General features: G+C 36.0%; 1 protein-coding gene across 1 annotated transcript in view; it reads left to right on the top strand.

The window, feature by feature from the left end:
• LOC123847554 (bifunctional heparan sulfate N-deacetylase/N-sulfotransferase 4) overlaps positions 1-27,355 on the top strand; it is a 266,149-nt gene that overhangs the window by 153,405 nt on the left and 85,389 nt on the right. Inside the window, exons 4-5 of the mRNA XM_045879396.1 lie at positions 3,851-4,036; positions 5,846-5,974. Coding sequence (XP_045735352.1) covers positions 3,851-4,036; positions 5,846-5,974 — 315 coding nt within the window. The remainder of the gene's footprint in view (positions 1-3,850; positions 4,037-5,845; positions 5,975-27,355) is intronic.

The following is a 27,355-nucleotide window of genomic DNA, read 5'->3' as shown; positions in this document are numbered from 1 at the left end:
GACAGGAAACAACAAATGTTGGTGAAGATGTGGAGAAAGGGGAACCCTCCTACACTGTTGATGGGAATGCAAACTGGTGCATCCACTCGGGAAAACAGTATGGAGGTTCCCCAGAAAGTTGAAAATAGAGCAGGGGGAGTTTTATTCAACAATTTAAGCACCTTCAAAAACTTTAGAAGGGCTGATGGAGCAGATTCTAGGCTGCATTTCTCAGGGGACTCACAAAGCCAGACAGAACTGCTTCCCTAGGAGGATGGCGGGGACACCACTTCAAAAGCTGCCACTGGGGCTCAGGCAGAAGCAATAAGTTTCCACTGCCTCCTTGCAGTGGGGCACCAAATACTGCTCCAGGAAACCTTCCTGTTTTCACGACCTCACGTATCAACAACAGGGGCCAGGAGCTGCCATGCTTTAGCATTTGCACACCTACTGCCTTCTGAAATATGTCCTGAGTACATCTAATTGGCTGAATTGTGTTTCCATAAAAAACGATAGCTGCAGAGAAGTTTGGGAAATGTAGAATTTTGCTTTATAATCTCTCCAAGTAAAAACCAGTCCAAGTGGATAGGAGTTCCAGTTCAGAAATACATACTGAGGTCAATTCTCTTTGTAAAGTGCTTCCAATCATTAACTGGGGTTGGGTTGGGTGGGGATCACAGTAGCAGCAACTTAGTAGAAAAGCAAATGAAAAACCTATGAATTTAGAAGACTTGGTTATAATTTTAGCTTTGACATTTAGGAATGTGAGCAAGTCATTTGCCTTCCCTGTGCCTCAGTTTCCACATTTGATAATAATATCCGGACCACCTCACAGGGTAATTATGAGGATCTCGTTAGACATAAATGTGAAAACACTTCATGAATATTAGATACTCAGCAACTGCAAGCAGATACGATCAATAAGAATGATTAAACAAAAATAAAATGAGATCATTTCAGTTACTATTAGATGTTTAGTGTTAAATGCCTTTTATTTTATTCTAGGTCTTGAAAAATGGCAACCCTATTTATATATAGTCTGTAAATTACCACATTATCTCATTTCCTAGTCAACTGAGACCGTAATGTAACTGGGAAGATTTAATCAAGTTAAACTAAATATTTGTGGTGTCATACCATAATATCATAGAAATCTTGGGTCCTATAAGGGACGTTGTTTTAATAAATAATAAATACCATGTTGGAGTTAGTTTATTCTGTCACTTTATGTCTATTCTTATAGTTTCAAATGCTTCCTTTATTCATGTTAGCAAGTCTTTTAAATTTTGTAATTTTTGTCATCTTGTATAGATATAATGTTTAGTTCACTTTTTAGTTGACCAAATCTCTGTGAAGGGTGTTTTAAGCTCTGGACAGTAAAGAATGAAGGTTTCTAGTTCAGCAAGCTTTTTGATAACAGAAAAAGAGTTTCTGGGGAATTACTTTTCATTTTGTGTTATCATTTAGATTGAAAAAGCATAAACTCATAATTACCTAGTGTGATTTACTGTTTTGATTGAGCTCTGGTTGTCAGTGTGATAAGATGACCTTATGAGCAGTATAACATTGAGCCCCCAGAAATCAATAAATATAATAAAATCCTTTTACTGCTCCTTCCTTCCTACTCACTAAATCAATTGCTTTTTACCTTCTGGTTTTTCATGAAAGTTCTACAATTCATTTTACTACCTGTCAAAATTGAAATGTCTTTTTTTTTTTTCCTGAGGAGATACAGTTGTTTGATATTTCAATTCTGTTCATGATTTCATTTTTCAACCCTTTGTTTCTAGGACATTTACATACTTACCTTAATGTTCTAGGTCCCAAATTTGGAATAACATATTATACAGGGATAGAAAATGAGGACTAGGACAGTGATCAGTATAGATTATTAGGATTCATACACTGTTATTTTGCAAATCATGGAACAAGATGATTACAAAACTCCATATGAATCATGACAAAGTAATGAGAGTATAACAGATTGTTTTTCCTTTCTTGCAAATCAGGAGTCCTTCTCTAAATAGTCACGTGAGTTCTATTTACCACATAGAAGGCTTTGAACACCCTCAACCCTATTACTTCTCCCATGAGGAAGTTCATCTGTATCTCATACCCAGTGCACCCACGCTGGCTACCTGATGCTACTGCTCCTCAGAACACTTTGCCTTGCCTTGTATTGAAAATATAAGCTGGGAAAAGTATTTTTCTTCTGCACACACCAAGAAATGAATTTTCCCCAGTGCCTAGCGAAAGACTCCAGCTCATTTTATAGCATTGATTTCATAATACAGTCTTTCTACAGAGTCATTTATTGTAATAGATGTTAGAAAACACATCGTCTTGGTGAAAGAGAGGTAAATTTGGCTAAACGATGAGAGTCATTCCATGAAAGGAAAAATGATGGAGCCTTGCAAAATATTTAGGGCCCATCTTCTGAGCTGAGTGTGGCATGTGACTTAGGCACTGCAGATATTTGATCCATTCACCATTTGCTTATTATGCCAGACTGAATTCTTTTCCTATGCTGTGTGCCATATAATGGAAAATATAAATGGCAATTGTCAACACTTTTGTGTTCTGTTTATTGATTCAATCAACTTTTATATAATACTGTACACTATCATTTATAACCTCACTGATGAGATTCAATCCTAGAAGGAGTCTTATAAAGCAGATAAGCATTTAAACAGAGAGATATAAAAAAGGAGAAATTAGAAAACTGCAGATCTGTATCATGTACTTTGCAATATAATATCATTCTTCAACATTTTTTTTCCATTTTCTTATTTTAAATTTGTTTTCCTTTAGACTCAACTGTTTATCCAAGGCAAGCATCTCATAGTAAAGTTTATGTTTCATAATAAGTAAATTGAATTGGTATGAACCAAAACCAAAGGAAGAACCTTAATTTTGCTTTTCCTACCCTCTGTAACCAAAACATCACTGGGTGTCATATGACATTTGTCCCCTGGCTTTTAATTGGATCACCAATAATCAGTCTAGTCTGGATACCCGTGTTCCCTCTACTCTGCACCATTTTACAGTAACTTCTAATGCACAGCCTTACTTAATTCATTTCCTCCCCACTTTTAGTTCATCTTAACGTGTTGTCACTAGGTCCTTCTGCCAAAAACATAGAGCAGATCATGTCTCTCCATGCTCAGAGAGCTTCCTTATCTACACTATCTAAGTGGAATTCATTCCAAATCCCTTAGTTAACAGTAAAAGCTCATTACTTTATAGTTCATACTTACCTTTCTGGTCATCTTCAATGTTACACACACACACACACACACACACACGTACAGCGTGCTCTTCCATCTCTCATATTTGGCACTTGCTCAAGTGACACTGCTTTTCTTTTTTTTTTTTTAAGATTTTATTTTTATTTATTTTTATTTATTTATTTGAGAGAGAGAATGAGAGATAGCACAAGAGGGAAGAGGGTCAGAGGGAGAAGAAGACCCCCCGCCGAGCAGGGAGCCCAACACGGGACTCGATCCCGGGACTCCAGGATCATGACCTGAGCCGAAGGCAGTCGCTTAACCAACTGAGCCACCCAGGTGCCCCGACACTGCTTTTCTATCTGGGGAAAGTCCATGTTCTATTCCTATCTTCTTCCAAAACTTCCTGTACTCAAATTTCAGAATTAAACTCACCCACATACCACATGTCAAAGTATTTACTATGTCTATGATACCATGAGTTCTGTAAGATTATGAGCTGTTGAAAGACAAAAGTTCTGTCTTAGGTTTTGGATTTCTTGTGCCTAGTATAGAATTCAACATATACCAAATAATGCTTATGGAAACAGTTTTAATTGGATTCAATTGCCCACACTCCATGTGATGTTCTCGCTTTCTTTTAGGAACATGGAATACCTATCAACATGGGTTATGCAGTGGCACCACATCACTCAGGGGTCTACCCAGTCCATATTCAGTTGTATGAAGCTTGGAAGAAGGTCTGGAGCATTCAGGTCACCAGCACTGAAGAATATCCACATTTGAAACCTGCACGGTACCGAAAGGGCTTCATTCACAGTAACATCATGGTGAGCATATACTGCTGTGTGTAATGAAGGCTCTCAATACCTGTATGTGGAATAAATACGAGACATGACGTCAGAGCTCTCTAACAGAACATCATAAGTTCCTAACATACCACGGTGGTAACTGGTCACACATTAACACATTGTTTGGCTAGTAGCTTGCTTCATAAGCTGTGGGTGGTTTTGCCAAATCTAAGACAAGTTCAAAATCCTGAAAATGAATTTCAAATAAATCATCCATGCAGTTTCTCAGTTAAAGTTTCGTCTGGAGACCTTATACTTCTGGGAGTTTCTCCTTGTCTTTTGGAGTTTTCCAGGCAAAATGTCAGTCCATAGATCAAGAAAATAGCTCCCAAATCACTACACTATCAACAGACAGAATCAAACAAATAGCATCTGAAAACTAAACTTATCTACTCAGTTTATTTGGTTTTCAGACACTTAGAATATCTTAGGATATTTTTTTCTTATTCTTCTATCGTTTCCTTGCATTCTCTAAAAATGGAGGTAGATATATCTTTTTTCAGATATATTGATTGAAAAAAATAATCTGATGCAACAATGGTGTATCAGTTGCTATAAATGAGAATAGAATCAAATGAGTTTTACCTGGTAATTTATAAATACTCATTGGAATGAAAAAAAATATGGTATTCTTCACTTTGAAATAAAATAGCCCATCTTAAAATGTCCATCTCTAATTCCAGTGCCTGAGGTTATGTTCTCATTATCAGTTGCCTAGATCATAGCAAGGGTCTACAAACTGTTCTCCTACTTTAAATATTTACATCTTCCCAATCCATTGTTCAGATTGCTATTAGATCATCATCTATCTAATTACTATCTAAAACCAAAGAAAAGGCACTAACACACATGCCTAGCCACAGCCAGTACTAGAAGACCTTAAAAAGCCTCAGATTTAAATGGAGCTATTCATTATGCAAATAATGGTATTGACATTCGTAAAAATCCAGGAGGTATGGAAAGAATTGCTCTTATATAATTTTGAATTAGAGTGAAAATACCATTTCCCTTTACTGAGTTACATGAACATTTGACTATTATAAAATAAAACATTCATTTTAACCAATATTACATGCATCCACTTAGTTTGAATTTAATACAAACTATTATAGACATAAAGCAAAGAATAGATAAAATTATACTCTGTTCAATTGGATGCATTTTTCCATTAGATTATAAACAGTTTATTATTCAAAATCAACTTTTGGAATAAAATTCCCCATTTGCTTCCTCTGTTGAACATTCAAATTTATAACAGAATTAACCACAGAATGTACCAGAAGCAGTCATTAGATGGTTTGACTACTACTGTGACTAAAATTTAAAATCAGAGTGTAGTAAAAACAAAATTTATAAAAGTGGAAGAAGTGATGAAAGTTTTGAATCTTAGAAACTGAGTACCATGAAAGATTGTATTTCAGAAGCAAGCAGAGTAATGGCCCAATACCATGAAAAATGTAACTTTGGAGAATCTCTACATTTAAATTAAATTAATCCTAAGAAGACTTTTATTTTTTGGCAGTCCTTTAACATAACTCAGCTGGTGGGTGAGATTTATAGCACTTCGTGAAAATGCTTTAGCCTATATGTCCTATAGCCTTGATTTGGCAACTCCTTAGTATTTACATACTTACACCAACACCGGGTCTTGATTTCAGTAAGATTTGACTTTAGCAGCCAAGGAGAAACTCCAATAGGAAATGATAATCTGCAGACTCTGAGGTCATGAGACAGTGGGGGAGCTCTTAATTAAGTAATGCATATGCTGCTTTCCCCCCTTTTCCTCAGGTTCTCCCTCGACAGACCTGCGGATTGTTCACCCACACTATTTTCTACAAAGAATATCCAGGAGGACCCCAAGAATTGGATAAAAGTATCAGAGGAGGTGAACTTTTCCTCACAATCCTTCTAAACCCGGTATGTATTCTATTTATGCTTTTTATAATAACGTGAGAATGTTCAAATACATGTTTCGCTTTGTTTCTATTGCCGATCCTTTCACAAGAATAGTTGGTAAATACTAGCCCTACTAGAAGGAAATTAGACTACATATCCAAGTTATTCCAATTTGATTTTTAATTTTTATGATCTTCAATCAAGAAAAACACAGATTTGTTAAGAAGCGTATGTTGAATTTAACAACTAAATGTAATATAACATCTCAGTGCTGACTTCTATTCTTGAATTGTAGTAAAGACATAATATGCAGCTCTCTAGCCCAGAATTAACATTCACAATGTCATCAGTGAATGCATATTTTGTCCATAAGTCGAGTTTGCTTCTGGCTCAAGATCTCAGTAGGCATACAATTCAGTCTCTAAAAATAATCACCATGTAAAATCACATTGAAAATATGTAACTAGGTATTATCTTTGTATACCAGGGCCCTCTGAGGCCTATTTTAAAAATCTCCACTAATTTTATTTGGAATCAAAGTGGAAAATTTGACCCTTTTTTCTTTAATTGTGTCCCTTTATCTGTCAAAGTTTTACAGTTTTATTTCCTTTTATGTGTGTAAAAGTATATCAAGGTAGGGATATGGTATAATTAGATAATGTTGAAATTATTTCAGCTTTCTGATTTTTCTCCCATAAATGTTCCATTTCTGAGGTTTTACAAAAGCATCTCCTCTTTTACATCTTTGTGTGCCTCAAAAATATGAAGTAGCGGGTAGTATGCTATGCCCACTTTGCTTAATGTAACAAATTTTCATACTCAGAGAAAAAGATTCATGCATTAAACAAAATGACAGCTCAGTTGTCCGTGGTGAAGGTGTGTTTAAAATGAATTATTTAGATAATTTTTCTATGGTATTTTAAATTCCTGAAGAAGTCAAATAAAAACCTACATTGTGTAAAAAACGAAAACTTGCAAAATGGATTAAAGGTGTAGGGGAGTGGGGGTTAAAATGCTTTAAGTATGAATAAATATGAATAATCAAAAAACCTTTCCCTCAAATGGCATAGTTATTGAAAACAAAACAAAATTTAAACAAGGTATGTTGTGTGGCGTGGCACTATTCTAGCGAAGAGCTTGAACACTCTATGATCTTTTACAAGAGACCATTTCTCAGAGCTTGCTTGCTCTTCTGTAAAACAAGCTAGTTGAGCTAAATAATCTTCAGCTTGCCTCACAGGTATCCCTTATGGACATAAATCTGAGATATTCCAATGTTTTGTGTATAATTCAAACTCATTGACACTTAAAAGATACCAGGATATTCTGTAAGTATTTTTTTGGAAATTGAGGTGTGCATGTAAATGTTAATGAAAGCAAATGTGGAAAATCTTTCTGTTTACCCCTTTCCCCACTAGTTGAGATTTTGATCTCCACAAAGGCAAGGGTCATTTTTTCATACCTTTTTCATTCCATGGCTACACTCTTGACCCCAAATCTGCTCTACCATTTCCTAAGGGGAAGTGGATAAGCATCAGAACACTGATGATTGCCTCCCCTAAAACTCTTTCCCCCAGATCTGATTGCTGTTGCTATAAATTATCTGAATACCTGTCTACTTGTCATTAAAGAGATGGATTCAAAACTTTTTTTTTTTTTTTAATTTTGAATTCAGTACCATTCTCCTCATAAAGGGTCGTTCAGGGACTCATAGTTGGTTCTTTAAATAAAATCATCATAAGATGACATTGGCATCTAGTATTTCTACCAAACTTGTGAACTCACAAAACAACACTAACTACTGTAAACCTTGCTTAAAAACATTATCAATGTCATACAGATCGATTTTAATTACAGGAGGAATGGAACAGTGGAAGAGGGATGTTTCAGGAGGCTTCTTGTATCCATTCACAACTGTGCTTGCTTTATCATTGTGAATTGATGGTGAACTCAAAATATGATACATGAATAAAGAAGAGAGACCTGGATAGACACAGCAGAAAGAGCAATGCTAGAAATGGTTAATAGTGTGGATAGGACATCATGAAGTATGGTAATATGAAGCCTGTACCTGGCAAATAGTGGCCCACAAAGATGTGAAATTAAGGAACGATGTTGCTTAAAACATGGATAGTGTACACCCATAAGCAATCTAGGGAGATGCTACTCGTCAGCTCTCTAGGGAGACAGGCAGCATCTGGTGGTGGTATCCGTTAAAATGGGGATTAATTCCAGACCTGTGTAGGCAGAAGTACAAGTCAGCGTTCTCCAGAGAAACAGAACCAGGAGGGTGAGGGATGGGAGGGAGATAGAGAGATTTATTATAAAGAACTTGCTCATGGATTATGTAGGTTGACAGGTCTCAAGATCTGCAGTTGGCAAGCTGCAGACCCAGAAGAACCAATGATCTAGTTCTAGTACAAGTCCTAAGAACTTACCTTAGGCCTGGGAATCAGGAGAGCTGATGGTGTAGTTCCAGTCTAAAAGCTGCCAATATCAAGACCCAGGAAGAGCCAATGTTTCAATCCAAATCTGAGGGCAAGAAAACAAACAAACAATCAATATTCTAGCTCAAAGACCATCAATCAGGAGTTCCCTGTTACCCAAGGATGGTGAGCCTTTTTGTTCTATTCAGGCCTTCAACTGATTGGATGAGGTCCACCCACATTAGGGAGAGCAATCTGCTTTACTCAGTAGACCAATTCAATTGTTTATCATCCAAAACACCCTCACAGACACACCCAAAAAAATATTTGAGCAAATATATAGTCAGTCTGGGGCCCAGTCAAGCTGACACATAAATTAACTACCACACCAGATGAGAGACTTAATGTGAATGAAATGAAATGGGCCACACTGAAAGAGGGGAAGAAGTGATGAATGAAGAAGCTTGGAATGTAAGCTTTGAAGTTTTTGTGCATTTGTCCCATTATGAATGGAGAGGCACCTTAGGTGGTGGGCTATGTTCAATACACTGATATGGAGAAAAGAAATAAGATGCTTAATTACAGTTTCAGGTTAGATGGTTCCAGCAAGTCTGGCTAGGAATGGGCTTATGGGAATGGAGTGAGGAAAGAAGAAAACAAAAAGAGAAAATTCATACTGACCCCCAGCCCTCCCCTTTGATCTATTCTTTTTCTCCAACCTTCACTTAATTCTTTGTCAGAGTAAAAAATATCTCTTTTACTCTTTCACCAAAATCATGCTCAAGAAAACATCTGAAAGTTCATTGATGAGAAGGTATGCTATTGATATGAGTTAATTAATATGTTAATTCTAAGAATATTTGTATTCTAACAGAGCCAGTTCCCAAAGGAGAGGTCTATGATTGCATTATTTTAGATATCAAAGTCCCTTGTGAAAATAAGTATTAGGAAACATTCAACATCCATGAAATCACCTGCAGATGACCACTTCCTCTACCTACTGTTCCAAATGACTTGCAATGTGGAAAAGTGATTTTTGTGAGGACTTTTAAGTAGGACAAGTGATCACTAGTGTTAGCATAAACTCTAAAGATTAAAGGCCAATCTAGCTTTAATTTGTTTTTCATTGATGAACTATATTTTCACATCACAGAAATACTATAGTAATCATAGATATGACATCTTTCTTGTATGGTCATTTTCTCTATGGGTTTGTTAAATAGTGTATAGATTTCCGTTTGTAGCATTGGGTATTTTCTATGTTGATGAATGGATGAATAAGGATATAGACAGCATGACACAAAGCTAGCTGTGATAGTAAATACTCCAGAATAATATTAATATCCAGTTTTTCTTAGCACATTAGAATGATAGACAAAATCTAGCAAGATGAAAATTAATAGGAAATAATGCAAACCCCCAAAATTGTTTTCAAAGAAAATAGTGGTACAATTTCAGCATTATATAAGGATAAATATTGTATAACAGTAGATTAAGTCTGCCAGAAAGTTGTATGGGCTGCATTATGACACATTAAGTTCCTTGTCTTGAAGTTTCCCAAACAGAAATGTTGTAAGAATATGGAATCTATTACATTAACATCTCATTTGATGCTTACAAATCTGTGATTCTATTCTTACTCAACTAGACATGGAGTATATTTCTTTCATCGTAAAACATTAAAACATATAAAGTAGGTTTAATGTTAAATATTACAAACCAGCATTATAAATTGGTTATACTCTGTGATTGTAAGGTCAGAGGAAAAGAAGAAAGAGTAACTTATCAACATGTATACAAATACGAGAAGAGACAAAATGGAAAGTATTTCAGTGGCAGATGTATTAAAGGAAATGTATTGAGAAGAAAAAAAATTTTACATCATCAGTATACTGAAAGAAATATTACTGCTGGATTTTGCAGAACTATTTTGAATAGATTGGTAGTGTCTGGATTCATTTGTATGTAAACATCCTATGAGGCTAATAAAAGCTGGAAAAAGGATATGAGGGAATGTTCTGGAATCTCCTTCTCTAGAGTACTTTAAAATAGAATCAACAACTATAAAGTTCTTTCTTATTGCCTTGGGAGTTCATCTGCCTAAAGGAAGGGAACTGGATTAAATAACCTTGAAAAGGTCCACATATTTTTTTTCCTGGTTTATAACTTCCACAACTCTGCACTGAAGTCAAAAAAGCACAAACCTTTCTGCAGAAATGGACCCATAAATACACAGAACAAACTGGTGTTGCCAGTGGGTAGGGAGGATGGGGGATGGACAAAGTGGACGAAGAGAATGAGAGGCACAGGCTTCCAGTTAGGGAATTAATTAGTCATGGGGATGAAAGGCACCAGATAGGAAATAGAGTCAGTGGTGTTAGAATAGCAGTGTATAGTGACAGTGGGAGCTGTACTTGTGGTGAGCTGAGCATGACATAGAGGCTTGTCTCATCACTACGGATACACCTGAAACTAATGTAACATTGTGTGTTAACTATACTTTATTGTTTTTTAGAAAATGATACCATAACACAAAAGGGGTGGGGGGAGCGTGAACCACATCAAGACCAGGGCAGTTTCGTCTAGCTTCCGACTTAGGGATTCACATTATTTTGTATTGTTCCCTCTAGAATAGACCTGTATCATTTCTGTACTCAAAAGTCTCTAATATTTTTTCTTTATGTATTTTCAAGGTTTTGGATTTTTTTTTTTTTTTTTTTTTTTTTTTTTTGGTAACTCTAACTGGCATCCTGCTTCTATGCATATTTTAAAATATGTCATTATTTTCTGGGATGCCTGGCTGACTCAGTCGGAAGGAGCGTGGGACTCTTAGTCTTGGGGTCATGAGTTTGAGCCCCATGTTGTGTGTAGAGATTACTAAAATAAACAAACTTTTAAAAAAGTAAATTAGGGCGCCTGGGTGGCTCAGTCGTTAAGCGTCTGCCTTCGGCTCAGGTCATGATCCTCCTGGGATCGAGTCCCACATCGGGCTCCCTGCTCAGCAGGAAGCCTGCTTCTCCCTCTCCCACTCCCCCTGCTTGTGTTCCCTCTCTCGCTGTTTCTCTCTGTCAAATAAATAAATAAAAAATCTTTAAAAAAAAGTAAATTAAATTAAATATGTCACTATTTTCTAATCTACCATAAGACAGAAAATACAAATCGGAATGTATTTTACATCTTGACTCACATATGAACTCCTGTTACTCTTGTGTGTTAGATCTTTTGATTCAACAAACTTCAAAGAATAGGGTTTCTTGATTTCCTTCAATACCACTTGTTTTGCCCAGATGAATCTAAATTAAGTGATATGAGGGCCATTTGAATGGCATTTCAAAAGAATAGCTAGGCATCTGTCCACTTAACATTCGGATAACTTCCTCCTATTTTTCTTAGATTCTATCATGACCTCATCACATATTGATATTTTCTTGCACTGTTCCACACTTGTCAAATACTAACATGTATTTCCCTGGTGCCGAATCCTTCCTGTATTTTCAATATAATCTTTGTTCAGACAGGAAGAAATATAATTTAATCATGTATGAGGTGAAACAGCTTATACCAGGTTAACCCACCATCATTCAAGTCGAGACACTACCCTATAAAATATGCAGCAACTGACAATAATAAAGGAAGTCTGGAGTCTTATCAGATGGTGTCACCAGTAACTATAAAAGCTTGAAATGAGTATGTTCTACCGGACTGAATTTTTTTTGACTCATTTTAATTTTGTGCTACACAAAGAACAATATGAAAATAGAATTTTCTAAGTTTCTTAGCAGATAAGCTTTAAAAATGTTCAGATTCTAGAATGTTTTAAAATGGGAGTACTGGGGTCAGGAAATCTATGTTTTCCGAAGTTCAAAGCAGTGTCTAGACTCACTAACCCTTACCTGTATTTTGGCCAATTGCAAATCCAAGTTAAGAAAAAATATGTGCCCGAAAGAGCGGTGTTCTTGAAATTGACAGTAGAGTATAATGGAACTGCAGTGATATACTTCTCCATGTGCTGTCTGCTGAACGTTCATTCTCCGAGACTGCTTAATGAGCTTTCCTTCTTCATGTATATCAATCTCCAAGTTTGTGGAATCTAATAGCAGGTGTCGTACCTTTTTGGATTAGTGCTGGCTCTTAAGACAAAGTAGGTAAGGTATAAGAAAACATCAACATGAATAGTCTGAACCAAACTTTAAGTTCTTTTAGTGCTGAACTAATACAGAATCAGATATGTAAGATAATTCCCAGGAACATATTTTATGTGCAGCACAATAGAAAATGCAAGAAACATCCCAAGTCTATTTTAGAGCAGATTATAAAGAATTATTGATTACTGATATCAAGACATCCAAGTATTCTTTGATGATCTTGATTTTGATTTCTTATAAATGCTATAAATGCTGTGCTTTATAGAAAATTGTAACAATCAAATAATATTTCATGTAGAACAAACAATTACATATTCTGTCAAAATATACTTCTCTACAAAATAATATATTAATAATTCTAACTCGGGGTCACAGGAGATTTTTACATGTGTTCCAGCACTGCTTATTTAAAATAAATAAACAAATAAATTGACTTCTAACTTTGCTCTACTATAGTGAAATCTGCTTCTTATCTGGGCAGGGGTTTTGAAGCAATTAGTGTTACCGGGAGCTGTGGGGCATAGAGCCTGGAAGAACAGCCACCAACTGTGAAAAGAATGGACCCCTGTAGAGTATATAGATTGTGGAAAATTCTATTTCCACTCACTGAAAGATCTACAGTCACCTCTTTTTTTTTTCCTTTATCTGTTTTTTTTTTTTTTTTCCTTAAAGATTTGCAGGACTAACCTTTACAAAAGGACATGAATCACCACTTCTGAAGTGATTCACATTCACAGCAGGGACTTTGTAAAATCTGGAGTCACCTAAGATCCTTGGCCTCACTATGTATGATATTATTCTTTCTATTCACACCAAAAATCAGGATCAGAGTTAGTACAAGGATCTAGAGAATGTGAAGAAATTTTGCTCTTTTCTAATTTGGGGGGGTAGTGCAGTTTTTGTTTAATTTTCCATAGTAGGATTTACACAGAAATTAGAACAGAATATTTTTGTCTTCTAAACCTGAACTTTCTCTTCATCAAATAAGAGGAAGATTGCTATTATTGTGTAGGCATGCTTCTTTCTAATGCAATGGTTGCTACAGATCCTGATGGAATATAATTTACATTCATATATATATTTCTAGACCATGAACAAATCCATAAAATTGCTTTGGTTTTTTTCAATTTTGTTTCCCTAGAAAAATAAATGAAAGAGCAATATTTTATTGGGGAAGTGTATTTCATCTAGCATAACTGGATCATTTAGTTTTCCCAATGCATGTTATGAAAGGTGGTGGAATAGCTCTTTAGCATAAATAAATTTTCAACAGCAAAAAATACAACCTCTTATTTATGTGGATGTTAGTCAATAGATAAACCTTTTTTTCCCTTTTCTTTATTTTGAAACTTGTAATATGGAAGTATTAGGTGCATGATGTTCTTGACATTCAGGTATAGTTTGGAGGCGAAATCAGTCCATTTGTGGTAATAAGAAAAAAATAAATAAAACCTCTCTGCATCACTGTTTATATGGCTTAGTGGGCTGGTGGGATAGTAGGAAGGTAAGTGGGTTTTGTAGGACTTCACAATGTATGCTTTTTTCGGTTTGTGAGTTTTCACCTCATTCTTGATTTTATCATCTCTTTCACTAATTATGTAACACCTAACTATTTCAATATACCTTGTTTCTTTTTCTTCATATTTTTTTCCTAATTTTGAAGTACAGTGAAGTAGAAAGACCATTTGTATCACTTTATTTCACTTTGTTTATTCCTACTTCATTTTCCCCTGGCTATTCTGAGGAGTCAGACTAATGTGAAGATAAAAATATGAGCTCTTTCCTAAAACATGTTGGTATTTTCATATTTTTTTAATACCTGGAGACCAAATTATTTAGTCTCAATTTTCCATTAGTGGTTACATGCTGATATAATGAGTATTTATGTAAATACTTAATTAACTGGTATCCATTGAGGAATTGAAAAAAAAAAAAGTCTTATAATTTCTATCCTTAGTCTTATCAGCAGATGGCCAAAAAGATTCTATCACTAAAGTTAGCTTGAGCTGACATTTATTTGTTAAATTTTTATTTGAGATTGACCTACTCTTAAATGTAAGAATTATTGATAAATATAATTGGAAATCTGGTGCTTAATTTATAATGAATTGTTACAGTTGCTTAGAGAGCAAACCCCCACCGCTATTTTTATCTCAATTATTTCATTTCTTTTTTTATTCGATTTTTTAAGGAGATCATCCTGATGACACTATCAATTAGTTCTAGTGTGTGGATATTCATATATGCGCATAACTCAGTCAAGGAATGCAGGGGAATGCTGTCCACCGGAGTTGATATTTAGTAGAGATTCATCAGGCAAATGAGGTGGCACCGTGGGGCTGTGGAGTGGGAGTATGCAGTAGGAGGTTTTCCAGTCAGAGAGAAGAGATATAGAAAGTTAGAGAGGGTAAAATAGCCGTCGCAAGTTTGGGAACTGTACATGTTTGGGTTTTGCAGGAGTACAAGATGAAGATAAAGTTCTAAGAGTAGGTAAGAGAAAGATCATAAAAGTTTTGTATGACATGTCAACAGTTTGAATATCATTATTCTGTTGTAGGAAGGGAAGGAATTTGAGCAAGGGAGCGACGGAATCAAATATTAACCGTTACTTGTAATTTTAGCTGACATTTCAGGGTCTGTCCTAGATAGAGGACATTAGTATACACTCCCCCTTATGCCGACAGTACTTCGTGCCTCCACCTCACTCTTTATGCCTCAGATTTCATCTCTACTGTCTCTTTCTCACCTGTGCTGTGTGTAGCCCCAGGCATGAAGTGTTGGTTTAATAAGTATTTGTTGAATAAACCCATAAATGGGTGATAACATCACAGCTGCGTCTGTCTACCATGTGCTGTTTCACACAAGTTGTTAGAGCAACGTCAAAAGCAAAGGGAAAGGAAGGGAGAACGAGGGAGTAGAAAGGAAAGTAGAGGCAGGGGAGAGGTGACAAGGAAAGGAGAGGGGGAATATGGAAAGGAAGGGAAAGAATCAAGGATGGAAAGAAAAAAATGGAAAACCATTCCTTTCTCTTTCATCAAATCAGACGGGGCACAGGAATGTAACTTATCTAGTAACCAAAATTCAGAAGATCTTATTTTATTTTATTATTTTTATTAATTATAAGAAAAAGTCATATCATATTCCTAAGGCTTCCGAATTTCTGTTTATAAAATGAGGAAAATAATGTTAGTCCCCTTGCTGTTTTACACAGATAGTATGAAATGTGGTAAAACAAAGTAAGTGCTTTGATTTTTCAGAGAAAACATAAATAATTTGGATAGAATTCTTATTTGAAAAAGTAGAAGTATATATCATTTTTATTATCAAATGATATTTGAGGTATGTTAGCAGCCCATAAACTCTGGGTTTATTTACAGTTTGAATTTTGCTTGATTGTTCCTCCCTGCTTGAACACATAAATCAGGGATAAAGACATTCTCTTTTTACCAAAGCTTTTAGTTCATTATGTTTTGCTTCTGAAAACATTCTTGGTTGTGTTACTTTATTGTGCTTTCTGAGCTATTTTTAAATGATAACATTTCTATCATTATTCTTTATTCCAGTGAAACAAATTGAGTCATCAAATGCAGTGCTTTCTTGGCCCCTCAAGACTGCTTTTTTAATTTGGCTTTGGTATCTACCAAAGTACCTCAGATGTTTTTGTCAAAGGTTTTGGTTTTGTGGTTAGTGTTGCTGATTATATTATTATTGCTAACAATAGAGAGGTTTTCTGGAAACGCTAGGTCCATACTTTTTTAATACTTTATAGTGAACATTGTCTGTTGTGGAAATTTTGCTCAAGTGAGGAATACATAGAATTATAGCAATCTCTGTGTTTAGTACATAAAAATTAATTATATGAAAAATGGAAGATTTCCCAATTGTTACATAATTATAGATAATTTAGATGAATGAGTTGAACTCAATAGAAATAAGAAAACCCAATCCCACAGACTAAATAGAAAACTCTAGACTGGATTTCATTGCTTATCACAAAGGGAAAGGATACTGTTCATGTCTACAATCATTGATCCTATAGATCTGTCTCCATTGAACTTCACACCTAACAGAAGAGTCAGTGTTCAATTACCTCTGTGAAAACATTAACTAAAACTAGAGAAGGAGCCAAGAGATTTAGAAGTAAAGAAAAGGTCGTGTTCTTGTAAACGGCAAGTTCACAACTGCCAACATCCTTTAGAACTATGTGAAAATTACTAGTTTGAACAATATAAAAGATTCCAAGCATGAAGTGTTTCCCTGATTTATAATTGTCACTTTTAACACGATTTAAGGTATCCAATAATGGCATTCAAAGTATAAAGTGTAAGTAGCGGAATTTTGCTCCTTCTTCAAGCTGTTATTATATCCACTTAAATTCTCTTTCACACACAGGTACACATTCAAATCAAATGTGAATAAAAGATGTGACTTGAAAATTGCCATCCTCCTGAAATTTCTTCTCAGAAGCCCATTCTGTAGTTCACTTAAACAACTTGCTCAAGCAATCAAATCTATATAGGCAGAGCTTTCTACATGGGCTGATATGTTATGCTCATAAACACAGAGTTTAAGAATTATGAGCTATTTAGAGAAATAAAAAGGAAACTTAAACACATCACATTGCCCCGAATTGGAAGTAGCTTTTATCCTATCCTTTGCCAAATGCTTCTTTAAAAAGTATATGCTGTAGCATATAATGACTCTTGAACCTTTAGTAATTTAGATTTTGAAAGAGAAACTCATCTATAAGCAAGCACAGCCATAGTGACTCACAGTGCAAGGAACCATTGGCTGAATTATTATGGTTTTGGTAATGACTTTCTAGTGAGCAAACTCCCAGTAACATCAGGACACATTACTTTTACAAGATGTGCCCATAGTAGGTCCTATTACATATCCGTTGAACGAATAAGTCCATCAGTAAGTACTGCCAACCCTACTTCCAAAATATATCCCAATTAGTGCTTTTTTTCTTTCCATCTCCGCAGTGAGCCTACAAGACAGTGGCTCCATTATCTCTCTCCCAGACAACTGCCACCATTCCGGCCACACAGAATCCATTATTCCAAGAGCAGTCAGGGTGATGTTGTTAAATGTACAATAAAGCATGTCACAGCCATTCTTAAAGCCCTCCAGTGGCACCTCATTTAATCTTAGAGTAAAATTCAAGTTCTGGGCCATGACCTGGCCATCTTCTCTGCACTTATCAAGTTCCATTCTGTCCTTTACTTACTACACTCCAACCACACCATCCCTATTTCTGTACAGTCTAAATATGCCAAGATTGTTTGTCCATCAGGGCTTTTGTGCTTTTGGCACCTTGCTTGGAACAAGCGGCTTCCAGAAATCTGTACATCTGCTTTCTTCTTCCTTCCATGTCTCAGGTCAAACGTCACTTCCTCAGAGAGTGGTTGCCTGACCTTTACCCAATAACCATCTATCACTTAAATGTCTTATTTTTTCGTGGCAGCTATTACTCTCTGAAGCTATCCTGTTGATTTATGTGTTCACCATCTGTCTCTTTCCCCCAATTCCATTTCCTGTCCTTATGCAACCAAGGACCTACTCCACATTAGCTCCACGAGTCCAGCAACATTTATGTTGGGGTGGAGGGTCAGGGAGGATATGAGTGGCATAGAGATCACTAAACCACTTGATTGTTAACCACTGTATATTTCTGGATAGATGTCTCTGTGAGCTTTAGCAGTGATCTTTAGCCAAAGATTTGAAATGTTAATGTGCCATTGAAAACAATTCTATATTTTGATCACTGTCTGCTTGTTTGTTTTGGCACACACAGATACCTTGTGATTTTTATGGGAAACAACATATACTTGAAGTGCTTTATAATGTTTATGCAAATATGACTTAAAGTAATATTTTATTTTATCTTACCAAACTGGTTACATTAATGTCTGCCTAAAGTTAGAAAAACATAACTAGTAATAATTTCCTAAGAAACACAAATCTGGGGGCACCTGGGTTGCTCAGTCAGTTAAGCGTCTGCTTTCAGCTCATGTCATGATCCCGGGGTCCTGGGATGGAGTTGGGCATCGGGCTCCCTGCTCAGCGGGGAGCCTGCTTCTACCTCTCTCTCTGCCTGCCACTCCCCCTGCTTGTGCTCTCTTGCTCTCACTCTGTCAAATAAATAAATAAAGTCTAAAAAATAAAATAAAATAAACAAATCTAAATCTGAGATATGAGGGTAAATCTGTAAAAATTTCTGTGATATCCAAGCTATTTTCAACACCCACTCAAATATTATTATTATTTTATTATATTATTTTTAATATGATGAAGCGCTCTTTGTTCTATTTATAGTAAATAGCTAGCTAGTACTTATTCAATGTTTACTCTACCTAATATTCTAAATGATTTACATGTATTAACTCATGTAATCCTTCCAACAACCATATGAAGCGGATGCTATTATTATCTCCATTTTCTAAATGAAGAAACTATCCAGAAGAAGTTAACTAATCTAGTATCATGCAGCTAGGAGATGGGAGAACTGCAAGTTTCACTTAGGAAGTCAGGTTCCAAAGTCGTCGCTCTTTTCGCAGTACATTTTGCTGTCTCTCCTAGTCAGACAACTGTCAAAATAGTAATTTACCTTGGGAAAAATCTGTCTCTTTGAGGGAAAGTGATCTTAGCAGCAATAACTGTACTCCATCAACTTCCAGGGTTGAATACGTTTGTGTAATTGCAGAACTATATATACCTTTCAGAGTTCGGTGCTCCGTCAAAGCCGTAGGCGCCTCGATTCATTTAATAAGCACCTATTAAATACTGTTCGTGTATCGGACAAATAAGAAAACAGGGTACAGTCCTCATAGACTGGTGGAAGAAATAAACATAAAACAAAAAATTTGGATAAAGTTTGATGAACGCTATTTTAAAAAGGAATAAAGGGGCGCCTGGGGGACTGTCAGTTAAGCGTCCGACTCTTGATCTTAGCTCAGGTCTCTATCTCAGGGTAATGAGTTCAAGTCCCAAGTTGGGCTCCACATTTAGCGTGGAATAGCGAGTGACTTTTGACAATGTGACTTTTGAGCTGGACAGAGTATATAGAATTTTGACTGTCATTGAAGGAAAAGGTGTTTCATGCTGACAGGAAGCTAATGAGCTAATGAGCTTAAGGCATATACAGAAAGAACAATAGAAACAGGGATAAGAGTGAACGGAGAGGGCGCCTGGGTGGCTCAGTTGGTTAAGCGACTGCCTTCGGCTCAGGTCATGATCCCGGAGTTCTGGGATCGAGCCCCGCTTCGGGCTCCCTGCTCTGCGGGGAGCCTGCTTCTCCCTCTCCCACTCCCCCTGCTTGTGTCCCTCTCTCGCTGTGTCTCTCTCTGTCAAATAAATAAATAAAATCTTAAAAAAAAAAGAAAAAAGAAAAAAGAGTGAACAGAGAGAAGGAGGCTGGAAGAGGCCTTGGGGTTACACTGTACAGCTTTTTATGCATCATGCATAAGGGCATTCAAGTAGGTGAGTGACATGATACTCAGGTTTAGAAATAAAGTGAATATTCTAATTTCTTAATATTCAAGCTATTCCATCAAAATGGTGACCTTCCTTGAGAAAGGATGTTTTTTCTTTTGTGAGACGAGGAGTAGTTTGGTCCCTTGTTAGAACCTTCAAAAAACTCTCCTCATCTCAATAATAAACAAAACTTGTTAGTCCATCGCTCACAAAAAAAGAGGCGGTAGTTTGAATGTGTTATCCTTTCTTCCAGGCTGTCTTTGCAAAATGAACAATCTCAAGGACTTCAGATTAACCTTTTTATTTTTTTTTAATATTTTATTTATTTATTTGACAGAGAGAGAGCACCAGAGGGAGAAGCAGGCAGAGGGAGAGAGAAAAGCAGGCTCCCCGCGGAGCAGGGAGCCCGAAGCGGGGCTCGATCCCAGAACCCCGGGATCATGACCTGAGCCTAATCAATTAATTTAAATTAATACTGTGTAACAATGGAAACACTGCAGTTTTGAACCCATAGTCTTTGTGGGGTTTTTCCCTATGTTTTTCCTTTTCTATTTTCCCTTTCCTTTTTTCTTTCTTTACTTCCTTCTTTCTCTTTGTTTCTTTCCTTCCCTCCTCCCCCCCACCTCTCTCCTTCTTTTCCTTTCCTTCTTCCTCCCCTCCTCCTCCCACTTCCCCCATTTTCCTCCTTCTTCCCCTCTCCTCCCCCTCTGCCCCCCTTCTCTTTCTCTTGTTCTCTTTAACGAGCAACTTCAGCTCATTATTTCTTTTTTTTTTTTTAAGATTTTATTTATTTGACAGAGAGAGAGAGGGAACACAAGCAGGGGGAGTGGGAGAGGGAGAAGCAGGCTTCCCGCTGAGTGGGGAGCCCGATGCGGGGCTCGATCCCAGGACCCCGGGATCCTGACCTGAGCCGAAGGCAGACGCTTAACGACTGAGCCACCCAGGCGGCCCCAGCTCATTATTTCTAGAATCATTATATTACTAGACAACAACAAAAAAAACATGTAATAATATTACATGTTACTGTCCACTGACTTTTAATGCCATCATAATGATAAAAATAATGACTTCAGTTAACAACCAATGAAGTAGATTTTAAAACAAACATATTTAGGAAAACACACAGGCTTTATACTACTACATTTAGTGTCTTTAGTGAAATGTTTTCTGTATTTAAAAAAAAAAAAAAAGGAGTCAGTTCTTGAGACTTCATCCCTAAGAAAAATGACTTTATCTTATAATTCAATCATGAAAAGAAGGGTTGTAATTCTTTGCATATTTTGACTGCTAACAAGTAGATGATTATAAAAGAAGAATGAATTTAATATCTAGTATATTTATCTTAACTTCTAATTTGACTCATTAGCCTCATTGCATACTACCTGGGGTCAGTGGGAAGAAAATAGCAAGCCGTGAAGAAATACAACTAAATTCACGTACAATTGGTTCACTGGCCCCATTATGGCATTGGCCAGTCTTTTGAGGTTCCCTCCTAGAGATGTGACAGCTTTGTGATTTTGTTTTTAGCAGACTGAGCAGAGAGGCCACAGAGGAAAGGCCTATTTGTGATTGCTCAAGAACCCCTGAGAAGGGGGTAAGGTTAGTGAGAACATTTGACTTTAGGGATCTTCTTACCAATTCTCTGGAGGACCTTGGTTTCAGTATTTATATCTAACACCTTTGCTAAGCAGTATGTTATTCAATTTTTCTTCATTTTAAAAAATTCTTTAAAATAGTGCCAGTTTAATATTTTAAGTGAAAATAAAAATCAGATCAACGTCTGTAGCAAAAGAGGAATTATAGGAGCAGACATAAATAATGTCCCTATTTTCACATGCCACTGTCTTGTGTCCAAGTAACCTATTCCCTGTTCTCTGTCCGGCAATGCCAGGAGTGAAAAAGAAGTTAATGAAAGATTAAAGGGAAACAAGCAGTTGCTCTTGTTTTTCAAAAGATAGTGATTTAAAGCATGGACTGGAAAAGTCAAGTACTCTCCACCTCAATTTCCTGCCGCCTCAGCTTTACATAAGCAAATTGCAAAACAGGAGTTTAGTTAGTGCCACGACTGTTGAAGTTTCAAGGAAATATAGAAATAGGGGTACTAATTCTGAAAGGATGATTGTTACCTTATTAAAAAGTAAAATGTTCCCTGTAGTTTATACACAGTCACCAACTTGTATTTAAAAGTATTTCCAGGCTATTAAAATATGTTTATTATTTCTCTCCCCAGGGTGGGGAAAAGGAATTCCCTCTAAGGCAGTGGTATCTAACATTTTTAGACGTATACCATATCAATAAAAATGATTTTGAACAGGTTGGGCGCCTGGGTGGCTCAGATGGTTAAGCGTCTGCCTTCAGATCAGGTCATGATCCCAGGGTCCTGGGATCGAGTCCCGCATCGGGCTCCCTGCTAGGCGGGGAGCCTGCTTCTCCCTCTGCCTCTGCCTCTCTCTCTCTCTCTCTCTCTGACTCTCATGAATAAATAAATAAAACATTTAAAAAAATGATTTTGAACAGGTATCCACAAAATATTCATAAATATTTATTTATGTATAAGTTCATTCCCACTCTGCCAACGCATTACTATACCACACATTACATTGAGATGCAAAATAAAGACAAATAAAATTGTAATGTTTTCGGGCGCCTGGGTGGCTCAGTTGGTTGAGCGACTGCCTTCAGCTCAGGTCATGATCCTGGAGTCCCAGGATTGAGTCCCACATCGGGCTCCCTGCTCAGCGGGGAGTCTGCTTCTCCCTCTGACCCTCCTCCCTCTCATGCTCTCTGTCTCTCATTCTCTCTCTCGCAAATAAATAAAAAATCTTTAGAAAAAAAATTGTAATGTTTTCTCATGGAGATGAGTTTATTAACCCTGCTGGCATTCTTGCATTCTGGGGACCACTGCAGTAGTAGATTGAAAAGCTGATTAAGAGATAGAAAAGTATTATAAGTATGCAAAAGAATTTTTACATGTTATTTTGTATATTTTGTATATTCTTCTAACCTCTCTTTAGTATCAGGACCAAATCATGCAATGCCGTATAGGCCATGGAAAGACATTTTACTCTTTATATTACTATAAGTGTGTTTTTATATTTTTATAAGGATTTTATTTACATAGGGGTGATGTGAGCCATGGGAAGGTTTTGAATAGGGATCTGATACAATTAGATTACGTTTTGAAAGAAATAATCTGGATGCCGAATGGAGAAGAGTCTGAAGTCAACCAGTGTGGAGGAAAGATACCAATTAAGAGGATATTTTAAGGCAGAAATTAATGCTCGGACTAGGCAGTATTAGTGGAGGTAGTGAGACGTGGTTGATGATAGCATACATTTTAACTGGTGATGGATTCTATGTGGTGTGGAAGAAAGAAGAGTCAATGATGACCTAAACGGTTTAGTTTGAAGAAGCAGATGGATGAAAGCACAGTCACTAATATGGGGAATATTGAGAGAGGAGCCAGTTAGAGGAAGGGGCTATCAAGAGTACATTTACTGATAAGCTGGGTTTGAGGTATACTTTCACATCCAAAATATTAGTCATTTGGCTACGTGAGTCTGCACTTCAGGAGATTATACTAGTGAGATATATTGGCATCAAGATGTCATATAAAGTTATGGGACCGAACGAGCAAAATTATAGATTCAATAACATGCAAAGTATCTTTCTCATATTTAGGAATATTATCCTAGACACTGCTATTTCTTATTCGTAATTGCAAGGAAAATCATCTCATTTTCTCTGGGACAAAGAACAAACCACTATACACACACACAGGGCGCCTGGGTGGCTCAGTTGGTTAAGCGACTGCCTTCGGCTCAGGTCATGATCCTGGAGTCCCGGGATCGAGTCCCGCACTGGGCTCCCTGCGACTTCTCCCTCTGACCCTCCTCCCTCTCATGCTCTCTCTCTCTCATTCTCTCTCTCTCAAATAAATAAATAAAATCTTTAAAAAGAAAAAAACTTTTATACACACACACGAGCCCCTTCCTTTGAGTGACTGTCATCATATTGAAATATGATAATGTCGGGCGCCTGGGTGGCTCAGTTGGTTAAACGACTGCCTTCGGCTCAGGTCATGATCCTGGAGTCCTGGGATCGAGTCCCGCATCGGGCTCCCTGTTCAGCAGGGAGTCTGCTTCTCCCTCTGACCCTCCCCCCTCTCATGCTCTCTCTATCTCATTCTCTCTCTCAAATAAATAAATAAAATCTTAAAAAAAAAAAAAAGAAATATGATAATGTTCTAGGGCCTCCTTTTTCTCTAATAGAAATGTTCAGTTCCTGAAATGGCAATTCTGAGAAATTAAGGACATGGATGATTGAGACGAGCTTTTCATTTTTGCTCAAGTACTACAGTTTATGCCTCATGGATACCTTTAATTTTCCCCCTATTTCCTTACCAAGCTTTTGAGTGGGTCTGAAAAGAACGTGCTTTGACATATTTAAGGCATTCTGAGACAGAATCTGTACCCATGATCATATCTCTTCAGTGTCCACAAGGTCTCATAGTATCTTTTTCCAGCTCATCTTTCTTGCTCCCTTGCCATTTTGGATGATAAAGAACCAGCTCATAAATGTTTAACAGACAAGATAAGCTAATAAATACTTCTCGAAATATCACCCTCTTACAATAGTCAAAGAATTATATGTCCTAGAATAATTCCTTATGCCAACCAAAAAGAGCTCTCTATAAAGCCAAACTGTTTAAGTCAAAATTAAAAATAAAATCTACATTTCAAATGAGATATTAGCAACTCTTCTGGCATTTTAATGTTACATCTTGCTACTCATCTCAATAACCTTTTAATTTCATACTAATGCATAAAATTGTCTTTACTAACGAGTAAGGATTTACTCAAGGAAATTGGGGATATCTTAAATTATAAATTCTTGAATGGCCATTGAATTAATCTAAATTAGAAATTTAGATTTCTAATAGGTCTCAGTGGCTGAGAATTTTTAAGCCTCTAACCCTGAGCCATGTTAGCCTAGATGTAATGATTTACCACAATTTCTCCTTCCTCGATATGCTTTATTCATAATTGTCATAATGATTAGAGGTAAACATTATTTTTTTTTAATGACTGTCATTTCCTTTTCATTGAAGGATATCACTAATTAGGAGGGGGTAATTTTTTGATTAAGTGAATTTTAAAAATAATAAAATTCTTTAATTATAGGGTTTGGATCAAATTGACATTTTATTTTGATTAAGATATTGGTGGATGGCATCATATTGAGGTAATAGAAAAAGAATCGGTCCATTCCAAGTCTTATATCTTGTAACATGTTTCATAAAATTTTCCCTTATATATATTTAAACCTAATAATATCAGAACACTTTTCATGTTAGTTAATTAAACAATTTTAAAATATATTATTTAAGCCTATGGTTTACTTTCTTCACTATAATTGTGAAAGTAGAAAATAATGTTAAATTGAAATTGCTTCCGAATAGTAAAATTACAGACTTATAAGCATTAGTTTGTTGTTCTAAGAAAAAAGGTTTGAAAAGTTACTGTTCGTGTGTGTGTATATGTGTATGTATTAACGTGTTTCTGGATTTTGCTCTATTTTTCTGAGTCTAGTTATAGTAAGGAAAAAATCTTAACCTTGGATAACAAAAAATTATTGTCTAAATCCAAATAAAATTCATAATTGAAACTGTACCAGTCTCCTGCAGCAGTTATCCAATAAAATGACTTTGTATATCATATTGAGCAAAATGTAAGGGTCGAACATTTTATATTTAACAAACTCTATGTAATTAAAAAGTAAGTTAACATAGTTTTTTTTTACTACCCCAGAAAAGGAGAAAAACTCACAAGAATTTAATTCAACTGAGTTGATTTAAAATGTTTAACAATATGTGGATTTTTTTCCTAATGATAGAGGTAATAAATGCATGCTTACTTAGGACAATATGAAAAATAAAGGAAAATAAAACAAGACAAAATCCACCTACCTCCTGCCACATTTTACAGTACTGGGAAGTGCTTTTTCAATATGTATAACCATAGATTATATAATTTATATCTTGTCTTTTTAATTTAGCATTATAGCATGAGGATTTTCCCCTGACATTAGAATTATTTAAAGTTATTCTATGAATGTTATATTATACACAAAAATATGACTTTAACATTGTTCACTTGATCATTCTCCTGTTGCTGTATATTTCTTACCAGTATTTCTCCTTTAATTCATCTTCTATACATCTGCCAGAGATATATCTTATGTTAAATAAAAATCTTTTCATACTATTCCTCTCAAAATTATTTAATGATTCTCCTTCAAGTCCAAACCTCTATCATAGATACACATCTCTTCTCAGTGTAAATCTAGTCAGCACTGGTCTCACACCATCCCAAGGTTGGCAACATCCAGCCATGTGGGTGTTGGCTGCTTTCCAAGAGCCCTTTTTATTCATGCCTATAAGATAGGGCCTATTCTCTCCCCACTCTTGTTCACTTTCTTTACCTAACTTTTTGCTCTCTCCACTCAGTTTAGGTACAATATCTTCTTTGAAGACTTCCTGACTACCCCCCACACCAGGTCAAGTTAGGTGCTTCTCTTCTAAGTTCCCATACTAGCTTGTATATACTTCTAACTTAGCACCTATCATCACCCCCTTTTAACTTGTCTGTTTACATGATGAGCAGTTTCTGGGCTGTTTGCACATGAAATTATTTTTTGCTTTACCAATAATGCAACTTAGTGCTTATAAGTGAATATGTTAATTAAAATAAATTAAAACTTTTTTTTTTTAATTTTCCTATGTACTAGGCATTGGTATTCCTGGTCCTTTGTGTGTATTAACTTAATTTCATCTTCAAAATAACCCTTTGAGAGAGGCACTATTATTTACCTTTTTTTTTAAATAGATGAAGAAACTGAGGGATAGCAAGGGTAAGTAATTAACCTGATTAAAGTTAGACATTTAATAAATATCAGAGCCAGGTTAGGAGAACAGCCCTCATAAAAAAGACCTTATGCTCTGCCTCTGAGCCAGATGTGTCTTCTTAAAGTTTACAGTGAATCCAAGGACAAGCATAAGATTTGACTTTAGAACAAAGCAACCAATTAAAACAGCACACACACGTTCAACGCCTCCACTTTATTTCCCAGAATTTAAAAAAAAGAGAGAGAGAGTAAGCAAAGGTAAATAATTTGCTAGTTAGGGTCTTATCAAAGAACAATTAGTTCTCCTTTTCCTCATTCTAATGTACTTTCAGACTAGATTAAGTGGACTTAGTACTTCTTTTCTATAAAATTAAGACAGAGTTGCAAAGAAAATAGAATTATAAATCACTAAAAGAACAAAGAGTTATTACTTTTATTTATTGAAA

The sequence above is a fragment of the Mirounga angustirostris genome, unplaced genomic scaffold (assembly GCF_029215605.1).
Source record: "Mirounga angustirostris isolate CCGP_5_RB_7025 unplaced genomic scaffold, mMirAng1.0.hap1 SCAF_2, whole genome shotgun sequence".
NCBI lineage: Eukaryota > Metazoa > Chordata > Mammalia > Carnivora > Phocidae > Mirounga > Mirounga angustirostris.
This window is presented reverse-complemented; position numbering and strand designations above follow the sequence as displayed.